Genomic DNA, 15,004 nt, shown 5'->3' with positions numbered 1-15,004 from the left:
ACATTATCAATGACGCTGTAAAAATCTGTTATGGAAAATGCAGTGAAATTTGCCATGTCATAAAAACATGTATATCCAGACTTCCAAACAACCAATGTTCGATATTGCAGCCCTTTGCTTTTCAGAGTCATTATATTCTCTAAATGAACTCAAACAAAATTACTCAAACTAGGCATCAGTAAGCATTTACATATTTTTACTCAATATCATATCATATGATACTAGTTTATGTTTGAAATATATGGGATAGAAGTTAGGTAAAATGGCTGAAACTGAATAAGATATTAACATTTCTTATGGTGGTTAGACTTTTATGAATTTAGCTTGAAACTGATCCTCTCCTGCCACTCACGATGGACATAACTGTCATAACAATCAAAACAAAAAGTCACTAGAGGAGCAGGTACTGCTAGGCTGGTCCTCTCCTTTAAAACATACGGGTATATAAGTCAGAGCCTAACACATCAAGGAAGGGGAACCAGTCTATACAAGAACTGATTATCCTTTCTGGACACCTACATACCCCCAACAACCGAAGCTAGGTCGTCGGCTCTCCAAACTTTCCTGACGTCCTGCGTTTGATTGTCGAGTTTATGACGGCTCTGTTGTTTACATGGAAGTTGATACCTCATGTGTCATACGATTCCAGAATCAACAAACATTTGAAAAAATGTGTTTGTATCTTCAGCTTTATCGACTTAATTATCATCCGAATGTCCTACATTGTCCTATAGGTAAAAAAAGGGGGAAGGAGTAAACTCAAATCTGAGGGATTACAAAGTTGTTTTATGACACAATTACTCATGGACTAAAAGACAAGAATTTGGACAATTTCTAGTCAAAACCGATTACGTTCATAGGATGATAGCATATGCGCCAGATATTAACCAAAGGTTCAAAATGACAAATTAACCAATTTCAAACAATTTAAGAGAAAAACAACGGTTCAATACATAGAATGAAATTCAAAACAGTGTGGCTGTGGCCATTGATTGACACATTAAATTCATCCATTGACTGGGACAATTTACGTGAACATTTGTCTATAACGACCACTGTTCACGACGTACCTACGATAGACATTTAAACTGTGGGGTCACCAAAGGTTTCTTAATGCCTTTAATTATGAAATAATTCGAAAAAATAATCAGGAATAACCTTTATGTTTTGATTTATATAATTGATATAAATCAAAACATCGTGTTATCTCTGATTACTTTTTTTGAATTACTTTATTAAGGTGTTGAGAACCTTTGGTGACCCCATAGTTTAAGTGTCTTTAAAAAGTACATAGTGAGCAGTGGTCGTTACATACAAACGTTCATCTAAATTGTCCCAGTCAATGGATGAATTTAATGTGTCAATCAATGGCCACAGCCACACTGTTTTGAATTTCATTCTAAAACAACAATGGAACAAACATATATGGAGTTCAGCAACCAACGACAACCACTGGATTCAAATAGGCTCATGAAAAAAATGCATGGGTTTGACATGACTATTAGCGGTAAAGCCTAACCTCGACCCGTGACAGCGGTTAAACAACACAACATTGACACAAACTGTGTAAATTCAGTTAACCTGTATTTATACATGACCGTTAATACTACTAATGGTTTAATTTGAAGAGAAAACCGAACAATGGGCACCAGAAACAGCACACACATTTGAAAATTACTTCCGCTTCAGGAGCACTTGAGAACACCTCCAGTTTTTGGTGGGGTTCGTGTTGCTCAGTCTTTAGTTTTCTATGTTGTATTTTGTATACTATTTGTTTGGCTTTTGATCGTCTTTTCTCTTTCTGTCATGGCGGTGTCAGTTTGTTTTCGATTTATGAATTTAATGTTCCTTTGGTATCTTTTGCCTCTCTTTTAATATAGTTTGTTTGTCTGAAAGAACGTTTTATCCGATTTTGGTACAGCTTAATAAGGAGATAAAAGAATAATATCTGACAAAAGCAATAAATATTTGTCATTCATACTTTATCGGGATACATATCTCATTTACTACCATAATAATGGTTTCAGCTGTTAAGAAATTGGTGAATATAAATTTGTAAACCATGATTAATAAAATATCGTTCAGAAAGGCATTCCGAATGGCGACTACATACTGTTTAATAGCCGAGCTAAATATATTTACTTTGAACAAGGGGATTGAGAAAGGGAATAAAATAGAAAATCCTCTTAATACGATCTGTTGTAAATATTTTGATAGCTAAAGCAAATACGGCGTAAATTGTTGATCATAAATTTCTAAAGAAATGGAGGGGTCTTACAGACACTTAAACAAGGATTACTTAAATTGGTTTCGTTTCCCTGACCTACCTCGATACCGGGTTTTATATAATATTGGTGTTTCGAAGGATAGAATATCGAATAGGCTGTGTGGCAATATTTCAGTTTGACAGTCAATAACGTAGGGACCCTGCTGTGAATACGGCCATTAATAATGATGTTCTATACATCTATATTCAATGCAGTGAAATTTGACATTACTGTCTACTGAAATGTCCCATTTAATGGCATCATAAAATTAATTTATTGGCTAACCGCAAAAAAACAATATAATTTTAAGATGCAGAATACAATCAGTATTGCTACACTGTAAAAATATATGACATCATATTTTACGATTTTTATAAATTAATTTGATAATAATTTTGAATGTGCATTCCTCATGCTTCCCTTATTGTTATGTTGGTAGTATAAGAATGTAAGTTCTTTGTATAACTTTCATATATAAGTTTCATTCTTCCTTTCTTTTTATAAATAAGGAGATGTGGCATGAATGCCAATGAGACCGTGAGCTATCCAGATACCATAGTATGTGAATGTATGTAAGCAACTATAGCAAGTCTATCAAATGTCAGAATCTATATTATGTCAAAATGTATTTAACAATGAGCAAAACCTATCCATATAGCAGCCTATAATTAATTATATTTTTTTTTTACATTCTTTGATATTTTAATCAAACGTTGCAGTGCATTTTACTCGTCCATGACTTTCACTTGCTTATCTTTGAGTAAATCCAACGAAGTCCACGATAATATCAGGTATATATTACAGAAAGATGTATTTTTATTCATTTATAAAGCAGTGGAATGTAAAACACAGAAAATATTAATTAAAAGTAACGAAACATAGACAAAATTTAAAAACTGTCATTACAAATTAAGTGTTAGCACAGGTTAACCCTATCCATTCCCGATAACGATGTTTCAGTGTTATCAATAATTTTAGAAAAAGTCAATATAAGATGCCATAATTGAAAAATAAACAAACTATTACAAGAAGGCTCCTATGATATTATGTTTGCAGTGTCTTCCTTATCAATCAAGCTATTCGTGTCAACGTATTTCGACAGTAATGGGGCGCTTTAATCGGTTTGTTATTAAGGTGGTCGACATGCTATAGGTAGCAGTGTGTTAATACCTATATATTGTAAATACCAACCCATTTTAACCAACTGTGCGTTTAATTTAAACGAAACGTTAATTATCATTGAGAGAAGGGATTTTAACAGACGACAGGAGAAGTGACCGATTACAACGAGACATTTGATTGGTTGAAGTGCTCTTTCGGTTGATCTTTGACCTCTTGCCGTTTTTTTATCATTCATTTATTTTTTCAAACGTTTGCACCTGTCCAATGATACACATATCTTTCGAATTTAGTAGTATATTGAATGTAGAAGTCCCACGCAACAAAATCGAGTTGTGGAGCATTTAAAGGATTAATTAAATTTATTTCGATGGATGTTTCGTTGCAGAACCTTTAAAACAGTGGCACATTTTCAAGTTATAATGTTTTTACTTTAAAGTGATATTTAAAAAAAAAGAAAAAAATGTGAATTTTATTTAAATTAACTTGGGATGTTTATTTTCTCATTACAATGTTGGATTAATTGTTAACTATGATGATTCAAGAGATAATTTCCACAGTATTGTTACTAGCTGTGATAAAGGTATGGTAAAATTTACATTTTTTATTTTCCAATCAAAATAATACTTGTATTTGATATTTTTATAGTAAATACTATTTCAAATAAATTTTGGTATTGGTTGATAATGGGGAAAATATTTTTTTTTATTTTTTCATGACTATTAGATGCATGCTTAAAGTACATTAGTTGAATGTCTAGATAAATGCTAGATGCTCAACTATTTCTAGGTCCGTGATGTTTAGGCATTTCGCTGTCGGTATTTGCGTGCAAAATAATAGTTCTTCCATTTTAATCAACTGAAAGATAATAGTATTTAGTTTCTATACAAGGATCTATTTGATTTCGTCTTAGCAAGTCTAATTATTATCAGTATGTGTTTTACATGTTTGCACAAACCTCTTTTAATCAATATAACAGACTATACTATAGTTGACATTCTTGTGTGATTTGTTAAATAAAAAATCGACCTGCAGTTTAAATGTCTTGTAACCATACTTTTTAATTTTTCCAGTAATATCATATTCCATGCACATATATTGATTGTACTCTATCTAAGGGATAAATTAAATTGATAAGCATACCAAAATGAACAAATAGTGTCTGGGCAGCATGTCTGCTTGCAACACTTTTAAAATCCAATCTGTAACCAAAGAGATCAACTTTAATGTACCTTTGGCGCATCTTACACACATATTTGCATTCATGATAGACAATACCAGAAATACCAAACAACCAAATGCATGTATGAGAAAATAAATAGAAAAAAGATTAACATTTACTTGGCATTTTCTGTTGACTCAATTGACATTTCATTTGAAATACAGTAGAAGATTAATTGTCATTTAAATACTGCAGAGGTTGACATCTTTTCTTTCGTTTATGCAACAAAATGTCATTTTTAAACGACACTCTGAAATTTCTGGTAAAAATTAAAAAAAATCTAAAATAAAAAATAAAAAAATAATGACATCGATATAGAAATAAGGAGATGAGGTATGCTTGCCAATGAGACAACTATCCATCATAGTCTATATATGCATGCATTGATATAGTTATTTTATTTTCCTAATATTATGATAGAAAGTAAATGTGATCATATAATATACATACATATCAATTGTTATCATTATTATTCATACTTTTATTGTATAGTCTTTGAATATGATTAGATTATATGAATATGACTTGGTAATCATAAGCAAATTATATTTTTATTGTTACGTGAAGTCAGGTTTGGTGCAGACTAAGTGTCAACAGGCCGAGATCTTTACCACAAAGCATAACCCTTCTCATGTAATAAATCATCAAATTGTTGTTGATTATATCATAATAATAAAAGTAACATGTAGCTGTTAAGACCACCCCATTTTCGCATCATATGCAAATATAAGCGCCATCAATAAAAAAAAAAAAAAAAAAAAAAAAAAAACACCGAGTAGAATAGTGTACCAAATAATACTGTTGAAAAACAAATGTGTGTAGAGATCATAGAGCTACGAACACCATTTTGTATGGTTAACCTGAAAAACCCTCATGATTTTTACAATATGCTATAACACTTTATAGGATAATTGATTTCAGTAGAAAATATAGAGAAACCCTTAAACCCATATAATATCATGCAGGATTCGATTTAATGATCATTTGACAACTTTTAAATTATTTGACATTACGAGAAACAGTGGACAATATGTGAAACAGAAGGCCTTTATTAAAATGAGAATTCTCATTACATTTTTAATTGCTCAGTATATTGTTTATGTCAAATCGTCTGAAATCTAAGGTTACAAACTTCTTAGACAAAGGTACGTAACATATATAAGGGGGTTGTGGCTATACCCTTTAGCTGTTATGCCCCTACTGAAAACATCATTTATATGTGTAACTGACGCGTTTTTTTTTAGTTTGTTTTAGACTCAAAAATTGAAATTCTAGGATATTTTAGACTAGATAAACGTCTTACCAAACTTATGTGACAAACACATGATGTCTGGGTCGAAGCAAATGGAGGTTATTTTACAAACACATGTTATTTGTAAGGAAATAAGTACTATACGAGTTCTTTAAATGTTAGTGTAGTCTTACATATGTTTTTTTTTGCACAATAGTTATAAAGTACGATTGTTTTTACCTTTTGACATAACATATAAATGAATTTCGTGTGTGTTCAATGGTATTTTGTCTTGTAAGAACAACTTGAACGAACTAGAAATGTGTTTGTAGTATTTACGTATAATGAAAGAATTTGTCAGTTGACGAAACCAATAACAAAAGTAAGAAGATGATAGCGGTAATGACAAAAACAGGCGCGTTTCACATGATTTATAATGGTAAGATGAAACGAAATGATTTATTTTCTACCAAAATATTCACTTTATCACTAGAGAATGGTAATAGAATTGAAGACTTTAATGACTTATTTCATCAATTATCGCCATAGATTATAGATGCCAAGTACATTTTAATGAAGAAAAATTCATATTTTATCATGTAGATTATTTAAATGGGCACTACCAGAAATATGAAATATATATTTTGATTTTTATCACTTATATGAATTTTATCTTTACTTAACAATTAAACATATAGTCCACTGCTATGCATCCATCTCAAAACTTTGAAAAGTATAGTAAATCAGTTGGTACTGAATCCGCAATTTGGCAATGACAAAATGAGGAATTGATTGAAAATGTGTTATTCTCTACAAAATGCTTTCTCTTGAATGTTTTGCCCCTCTCAATAAACTGTTATATCTGCTTTCAATAATCGACCGTAGTGATACAATAAATTGAACGAATTTAGATAAAAAATGCACTGTATTCCATTAAAAATCGGAAATAGATGTTCAGTGTTCAAATTGAAATAAATAAATTATGTTATCCCTTTTACATCTAATTTTCTCTTTCATAAATTATCAACAGAAATATTTCTGAGCTTTAGTGATTTTAATCAAATTTCATACCTATTATTGATGTGCAATCTCATCGTTTCGCCACTTAAAATATTTTGAGTAAGTTAATTATCTTTCTAGATTACACTTTTACCAATCTGAAGTTGTACTTCTTGACCTTGTTTTCTTTAAAACCGCGATATGAAGCCATTTAAAGATATTATATACTGTTGATTACGGTTTATTTTCATTTCTTATAAACTGCATATCATTCTGTATTATTAAGATAACAGATCTGTTTATTTTCATCAAAGATATGTATATACAAGCACTTTATATACTGTCAACATGTGACTCGACCGTCAATTGCAAGCACTTCGCCTTCGAATTGCCATTGGTGCCCTAAAAAGGGATTTGTGTATATAAAAAAAGCCTTTGTTTTCCAATAGAATGTTCTATGTTCATAAAGTTTTCATAATGTTTGTTTTGTCTATGTATTTGCCATAACCAAAATTGTTTTTTGTTTGTTTTGCAAATAAAGAATACTATATTTGCAAATAAAGAATACTATATTAAGAGTCCAAATTAACCTTGCATCACCTTCTTTATTGGGGTAGGGGTAAAGGGGTTGACGACCTACACTGTTATTATTAAAACCTCAGCCCTGTTATATGCTGTTGACAGTTCAAAATTTAATCGGCTTTGACAGTTGATATTCCAATTATGCAATCAGTCATACTAAGAACTCATAATTATTCAGTGATACATCATTATATTAAAACGAATATGTTGAATTGTGAAAATAGCTAATAAATTAAAATATGGTTAATATTAATATTATGAATGTACTAACTAACTCCGACTGTAATATTTTCACATATATATATGCATTGTTTGTAATATACATTCTTGTATCATATTCAACAATATAATTGTACCGAGTACGTGTTAAATTGACAAGAACCATTGAAATAGTACGAGACTTGAGAAAAGCCCATCTCAGTTAACAAGATGACATAGCGATTCAGACAATAGTATGACTTCTCTTTAGTCAACTTAACCAGAAGTTTTCTATTCAAAGATTTAAACGATATTTTAAATACTATATGAATCTTTTAATCCAATTTCATATTTTTTTATACCTAGGTCAATTAAAAGTGAGAAAATTTTCAACACCAAAATATAATCTCAAAGAATGCCAGTTTCTTCGCTTTGGTAAACTAACTAACGAACAAAAAATATTGAAAGCGTGTGAAAAGCATCGCTTAATTTAAGAGAACAATTGTGTCAAGTTTCAATTGAAAATGAACGCGAATTTTGTATGACATTTTTTCTTAAATTACATGTTAAACGGTTTAGAATAATATTTACACAACCAAACACGAATAAAAGGAAAGTAAAATGTAGGTATTTAATAAGACATTAAAAATAGTATGAATATTTAGATTAATATGTTTGTCGTAATGATAGAAATTTACGTTATATCAATATATACTGGTTATTATTCATTTACTACATATTTGTCATTATTTGTCAGTTGTAGGAGATTTATTTCTATTTATTTAGACATAAAACTGTCCCGTCAATATTGTTTCTTGTTGAAACATACATTACATACTTAGTGCTAATTTGATTTGTAATAATACGTCGGTGTATTTGTGAACACCGTAATATAACATTTTCCTTTTTATTATTCATGCGTAATAGACTTAAGACAACCATTCTATAGAGCTGTTCAATGAAAATTCATAGCGTATTATTTTGTATAATTGGAACTCTTGTACCAAGAGTTTTATTATCTGTAATTCCATTTCAATTATATGTAAATTGCTTTATTTGTCTTGTAACAGAGCGCTCGAAAGTGAATTCCAATAGTGTACATTCAATTTCGTATTCGCTACAGTAAGAGCGAAACGATTAATTTGAGGGATTGCGTTGGATTTGAACTTTTTGTAAATACCAATATAATGTCTCATTATAAAAAAAGTTCGACCAGGAGAGCAGTCTTATATATAACCATCAGTTTTAAAGAAATGATCAGTTACTTATGCGTTTGTCAGATTCGTTGTTTGTGCCAACGCCTGTTTGTTAGTGTAGATCTATGTAGACCTCTGTAGCTATCTTTTTGTTACTTAGTACGTGTATCGTTTGGTTGCTGTCTCATTGGCGTATACACTGCATGTCCTTGATTTTTAATCCTAATCTTTTTATATGTGCAGTTGGCTTTAACGTTATTAAGAAGATCCGGTTTCTCCTAATTCGTTTACAAACTTCAAAACACACAACTGATCTGTTAATCACGTACTCTTAATTCTGACAACATGCGTCTATTTATTGAATCAAGTTTATAATGCAAATTTATCTGCAGATTCGCATCAGGGAGTAAAATTGTCAAAACTATCAAATGTGCAACACAGGATGTGTTTCATCTCTATACAACCGTATTTCACCTCTGTCTGCGGATAGTTTTGGTTCAAATCTAAACCTGTTCTTCATAAATAAAGTTCATGAGGTGACTAATTAATGGAACTGCATCAAAGCAGATAGTTCTGTTGTATCTTCCTTTAATCAAAAACTACTTGGCAAAAACATACGGCGAATCACATTTTATTGCTTCAAATAAAAATGCTTAAATCTAAATACATGCAGCTAAATCTCATTAAATGTGGAATATAGGTGATGTAACAATCACGTATTATCTGGAGATTTGTGGCAAACTCCAATGTACTTTTACTATATAGGTAAAAGACTTTTACATATGATATCAAAATAGCGGCTCATTCTATGTTGGTTTTAGAAAGGAATACAAAAGTTAGACAATATTTACATATCTTGATAAATAATCTATGATGCAGCTTTGCTTATGTTTGTTTGTTGTTTCAGTGCCATACTTGTTGTGATATTTGTTTACTGTCTTTCTGCATGTCATTAGAGTAAATATTATATAAATAGCAATTACTATTCAATTTGCAACTCTAAAATACTATTGCTATGAGCTTCCGTAATTTTACAATGCAATACAACTCCTACTGTCTCAACAATCTCTTTTATAATTTTAAATACTTTATTGCCATATAAATTTAAAAAAAAAACATGATCTGTGACAAACATAACATATATACAAAAACAAACAATATAATATTAAAATAGCAGTTCAAATTATTGTTTTGGGTCTCCCGTCCTCAGTTCTAATGACTGTCTTATAAAGGAAACTGCATTTTTAATTTGACTGTGAGATGTGGTTTTAGTAATATTTTAAGTTTTAGCATGTCATCTTTAGCAGTATCTTTCCACTCAGAAATGATTTTCTATATAGGTTTAAATCAGAGGCGGATTTAGGGGGGGGGGGGGGGGCAGTCAGTGGGCCCCCACTTATGGAAATTTCTGAATCCGCCACTGTAAATAACGCATTTCCTTGAAACTACAATTTAGTAATGTAAATAGTATAAATAGTGGATGAATTGGAATGTTTATATCCGAGGTCAATGTATCATGTATTGTTTATATATGAATTAGATAAGATAGCATTAAGCTTATCTACAACACTGCTCCACCTGTCAGTGTGTCAGAATATATCGGAAGCCTTTTTACTTAGAGTCGTATTACGCCAATAACTTAGATCCATGTAATACAGCATATACATAATGAAATAAAATAATATGATCTTCAGTATTTGGCTGTCATGATTGATGTCCAGGTCTCTGATAACTGATTACTGAACGTTTTTGTTGTAGTCAAAACTAGAATGGGTTTAGTGTGAATTAAAGGTTCGGTTCTAAAATAAAATGTCATTTGAATATACAATTTAAATTGTGTACATGTACTCTTTCATTCATTACTTTTTCAACAGAGAAATTAATTGTGGCATATAAATAGAAAACTGTTTGAAATTATTAATCTATCAGCTAAATTATTCATCGAATATTACCAAGATTCTGTTACAAAGAGTTACATTCAGAGTTCCTTTTACTTAGCACATTAGCTGAACAAAACATAATAAATATCACATCGAATTCTTAATTTCGATAGACAAACCAAGGAGGTACTATAAGTATCAAATAATCTATTTTGGGCAAACGAATAGTGCTCAACATGTTCGTCTCTTTTCCTCTTGGCTACTGTTTCGTCTGATCTTTTCCATATATGGTTTCGTCTATCCGTTTTACGGACCGTGGCTTATGAAATGGTTGGAACACACTATCATGACTTTGATCAGGATCTGATCACCCTTCCAGAGCACATGAGTTCACCCCCTCGTAATTGGTGGGGTTCGTCGGTTGCTTAGTCTATATTTTTCTATGTTGTGTTTTGTGTACTATTGTTCGTTTGTTTGTCTTTTTCTTTTGTAGACATGGCGTTGTCAGCTTATTTTTTTCTTCTATGAGTTTGAATGTCCCTCTGATATCTTTCGCCCCTCTTTTAAATTAATCAATGAGAATATACAATCCGTTAAAAAAAATAGTGTACAGTAGTTTGTTCCATGGTTAAAACACTTGGAATGTGTACATATATATAGATTTGTTCTGTGATTGCTTTGATTGGTTGCTGTATGACTGACATCTGCAATACCAATAGCTATGTCGTCTGCTTGTTCTTAATATATCACTCTTGGTGACAGGAAGGCAAAATAACTTAAAACCAAAATGTCAAGCAGTTTAATTTTTTTGACAAAACACCTTTAAACAATCAAGATGATATCAGATAGCTGATAAAGTTACCAAACTGTGTATTTTATTACATCATAAAATACAAGCGCCAAACTTTGCAGTCATACTCAACTGTTTTATATCATTTTAATGAGAGTGTTGCGTTTCTGCTGACATTAAGTATACTTAATATGATATAATAAATGCATACAATCGACCATATTTGTTATAAAAAGCTCAAAGCTGGAGAGCAATGAAATCATCCTATCATACTAAAATGACAAATATAATACAATAAAGTGTGAAGAAACACTTGCAGTTTTTTGACTTACGAGTTTGATTGTCCCTTTGGTACCTTCTCTTTTTGTTTAAAAAAAATATCACATGTGTAATTGGAATAATAAAACAGAACATGAACAAAACGACTATGTTTATTTGTATAAATGTAATTTACAGATATGCAGAACATATTTTAATACTATGTCAGCTTGCATGGTCTTCCCCTCTTTGAATTGCCTTGGAGTACGGTTTTTCTATGTAGATATATACTATTTGTCACAAATATAAATGTTGTTTAAACAACACAGATAGGAAGAAACTAACTGAGGCCATCACTTCACGTATTCTAGGGTCGTCAAATTGGTTAATTGCTACATGTTCAAATCTCATATTTAGAGACATGCGGAGATTTGTGCAATTCAGACTGTCTTCGCTTTAATATTTGAATGTGTGATATTTGACCAGACTAGTGTGAATTGGACATACGTACATGTATTTACTTATTTATACAGTTGGTTCAAGACAGGTCTTTGATAGTATGGTTTCCTTTAACCTGCGAAGCAAACTTTCAGTTTTGATTGTTTGCGTTCATTGAAGTTTATCTTTTAAAGTTGAATCTACTAGTTAGAAGGGCAGGGGTATCGACTGTGTAATAATATAATTAGACTTAAAAAGGAAACCGTGTATTACCTTTCATCACTTTGCTCTTTGTACAATACATATTTTAAAGATAAACAAATGATATCCGTCTTTGAGATGAAAGCAGAACGAAGATAAACGTACAACAGCGGGATTGTTACACAACTGTAAGGGTCATTAACATGATCTAATTCGCTTTCATAAGATATGATTTATGTGGAGTCAAATTGGAATATTCATTGTTTGGTGAAAAATATGTAGCGCGCTTCTTTTTCGGTAATAGTGGTATAATTTCAAACTTCCACATATACTTATGACGAAGATTATAGTTGTGATTGGTTTTTGTATACTATGAAAGTTTTTCATGTGAGTTAAAGGATTTGACATATTTCTCTCTCTGTCCCTCTTAAACTAGTCTATAAATTGTATTGCATTTGATATCTGCATTATGATACCCCAAATCGTACAATGACATAAAGTTGAGTAAAATCAGGTATCCGCGTATTCTATAAGAGACGCTCCATGTACATGTAATATCAAAATAAAGTCGAGTCTTTTGTATGCATTTAGTGAACATATTAAGAGTTCATACGAGAAAATCAAAGCAATCTTTAAAATATTTGAACCCTATAATGTCAGTTTATGTATAATTATAGAATTTCTGTGATTAATTTGATAACCGTTTTGAATAAAACTTTTGATCTATAAATGTTTAAAAAAATACAACAAATTAACGATAAAATTCTTTCCGACAAGCCTTTTTAATAGGAATTTCACAACCATTTTTTTTTACAAAGAGTATTTAATTGCAATGCATTCATTCACTAATCGTCGCTTTATAGAAGTCTTAGATAACGTCACGTTCTATTTTCTGCTTAGTTGATTCGATTTCTTTCATTTTATAAATGTTGGTAAATGTTTTATAATTTTATGAATGAAATCGCTGAAACCTAAGAAAAGTGAAAGATATATTACGATAAAAGGTAAAATGTCTTAGTGCAGAAATCTGTACTTTGATTCGGTACGCAGAAATCTGTACTTTTGATTTGGTATGCAGAAATCTCTACTTTTGATTCGGTACGCAGAAATCTGTACTTTTGATTCGGTACGTAGAAATCTTTACTTTTGATTCGGTACGCAGAAATCTGTACTTTTGATTCGGTACGCAGAAATCTGTACTTTGATTCTGTATGCAGAAATCTATAAAATGAAAACATTGCGTACATGATTCAATGTGTATCAACCAGACATGTATACATACGATACAAAAGTCACAGCATTCATTTTAAGAACGCGTACAAAACGGATATGAATTTATTGAACTTTATCAAGGTTATTTGAAGGGTAATTTTAGAATTTTCAGACAAGTTTGTTAAGCTACTCAGCAATTTAGAAAAGATTACCATTTCCATTCTTTCTTTTATTCTTTGATGGATGGATACAATGAGTTGTTTTCCCCTGACGAATAAATTCCAAAACAGGTTCAAGATTTCAAGAATTTGTATATACAATCACTCATTCGATAGAAAAGTATTTATTTTGGTGTTTTGTAATGTTTAAGCGAAATAATACCTATTATTCTTTTTTTAAATATCTTGCTTTATGCTGACTATTCATAAATAAAAAGAAGAAGAAGAAGAAGAACATTTGGCTGATTGTCGTCACGTGATTGTCGTGTCATATAACATCCAGATTGGTTACTAATTCATAAGAAATAGAAATGAATTAGTTTCCCCAATACCTGCTTATGTCTCTCATTACGTTTTCGTCCATGGAGAAATTATTTACCTTTTGTTCAAATGCGTTTGCACCTGGAAAATGTTTTCTTTCATTGAAAAGAACATACGAACTACATGTTTGCCATTGTAAATAAATCTCTTGGATGTTTATTTTGAGCAGTAATGAATAGGTTAGGTTACAGTAGATCGCCTTGCATTATACCGACGTCACATAAATTATAATCTCGTTTTCAATGTAATTTCACAAGGGGTGGTTTGTTTTTTCTGAGTATATCGGGTTACCTTAACATCGAGGATGAAATTGACAGTTCGGTTGGCTAAAAAAAAACGTCATGTCTTTTTTATGTGTTATAATTTAAATTAAGACTTCCAGTCATGATATTAACCTATACATTCCCAATTTGCTTTTATAACATTTTTTGTATAGGCAAAGCATACAGTCTTTTCACTTTGTCCTTGAAGGAAACCTACATGTAATTCATGAATTTACAAACACTGTTACAAACACTACTCTAGAATTAAGATCAATATATATTGTACATTATAAGCACAAAGATAGTAGGTTTTCTTTGAGCTTTGGGAAAACCCGTTCACTATATATATATATATATATATAAATGATACGATAGTGCTATATGAAATCCCTAGTTGAAAAACATGAGTTTCCCCAATATATGATTTGGTGCATAGCGACATATGCACCAAAGTATTACCCTTTTTTTTTTCTTTTTTTTTTTAACTGTCTTCATAATCAATTTCGTGAGTGATTTAATAAAGATAAAGACATTTATTGACATCTTATCAACTTTTGACATCATTCATCATATCTCTATTCAATGGTTTATTTAATGTGTTTTGCTACT

At 30.9% G+C, this 15,004-nt stretch overlaps 1 protein-coding gene across 2 annotated transcripts in view; it reads left to right on the top strand.

Annotated features, from left to right (window-relative positions):
* The first annotated feature begins 3,263 nt into the window (after positions 1-3,263).
* Positions 3,264-15,004, top strand: part of LOC139512002 (amyloid-beta precursor protein-like) — a 38,465-nt gene continuing 26,724 nt past the window's right edge. The window contains exon 1 of one of the 2 annotated variants that reach the window (XM_071299295.1): positions 3,264-3,969. In XM_071299295.1, the coding sequence (XP_071155396.1) occupies positions 3,919-3,969 (51 nt within the window). In that variant the 5' untranslated portion in view covers positions 3,264-3,918. The remainder of the gene's footprint in view (positions 3,970-15,004) is intronic. The other variant, XM_071299294.1, reaches the window with a different exon arrangement.

This window comes from Mytilus edulis, chromosome 2 (genome assembly GCF_963676685.1).
Source record: "Mytilus edulis chromosome 2, xbMytEdul2.2, whole genome shotgun sequence".
Classification (NCBI taxonomy): domain Eukaryota; kingdom Metazoa; phylum Mollusca; class Bivalvia; order Mytilida; family Mytilidae; genus Mytilus; species Mytilus edulis.
Note: the sequence above shows the minus strand (reverse complement) of the source record. Positions and strands in the feature narration are given on the sequence as shown.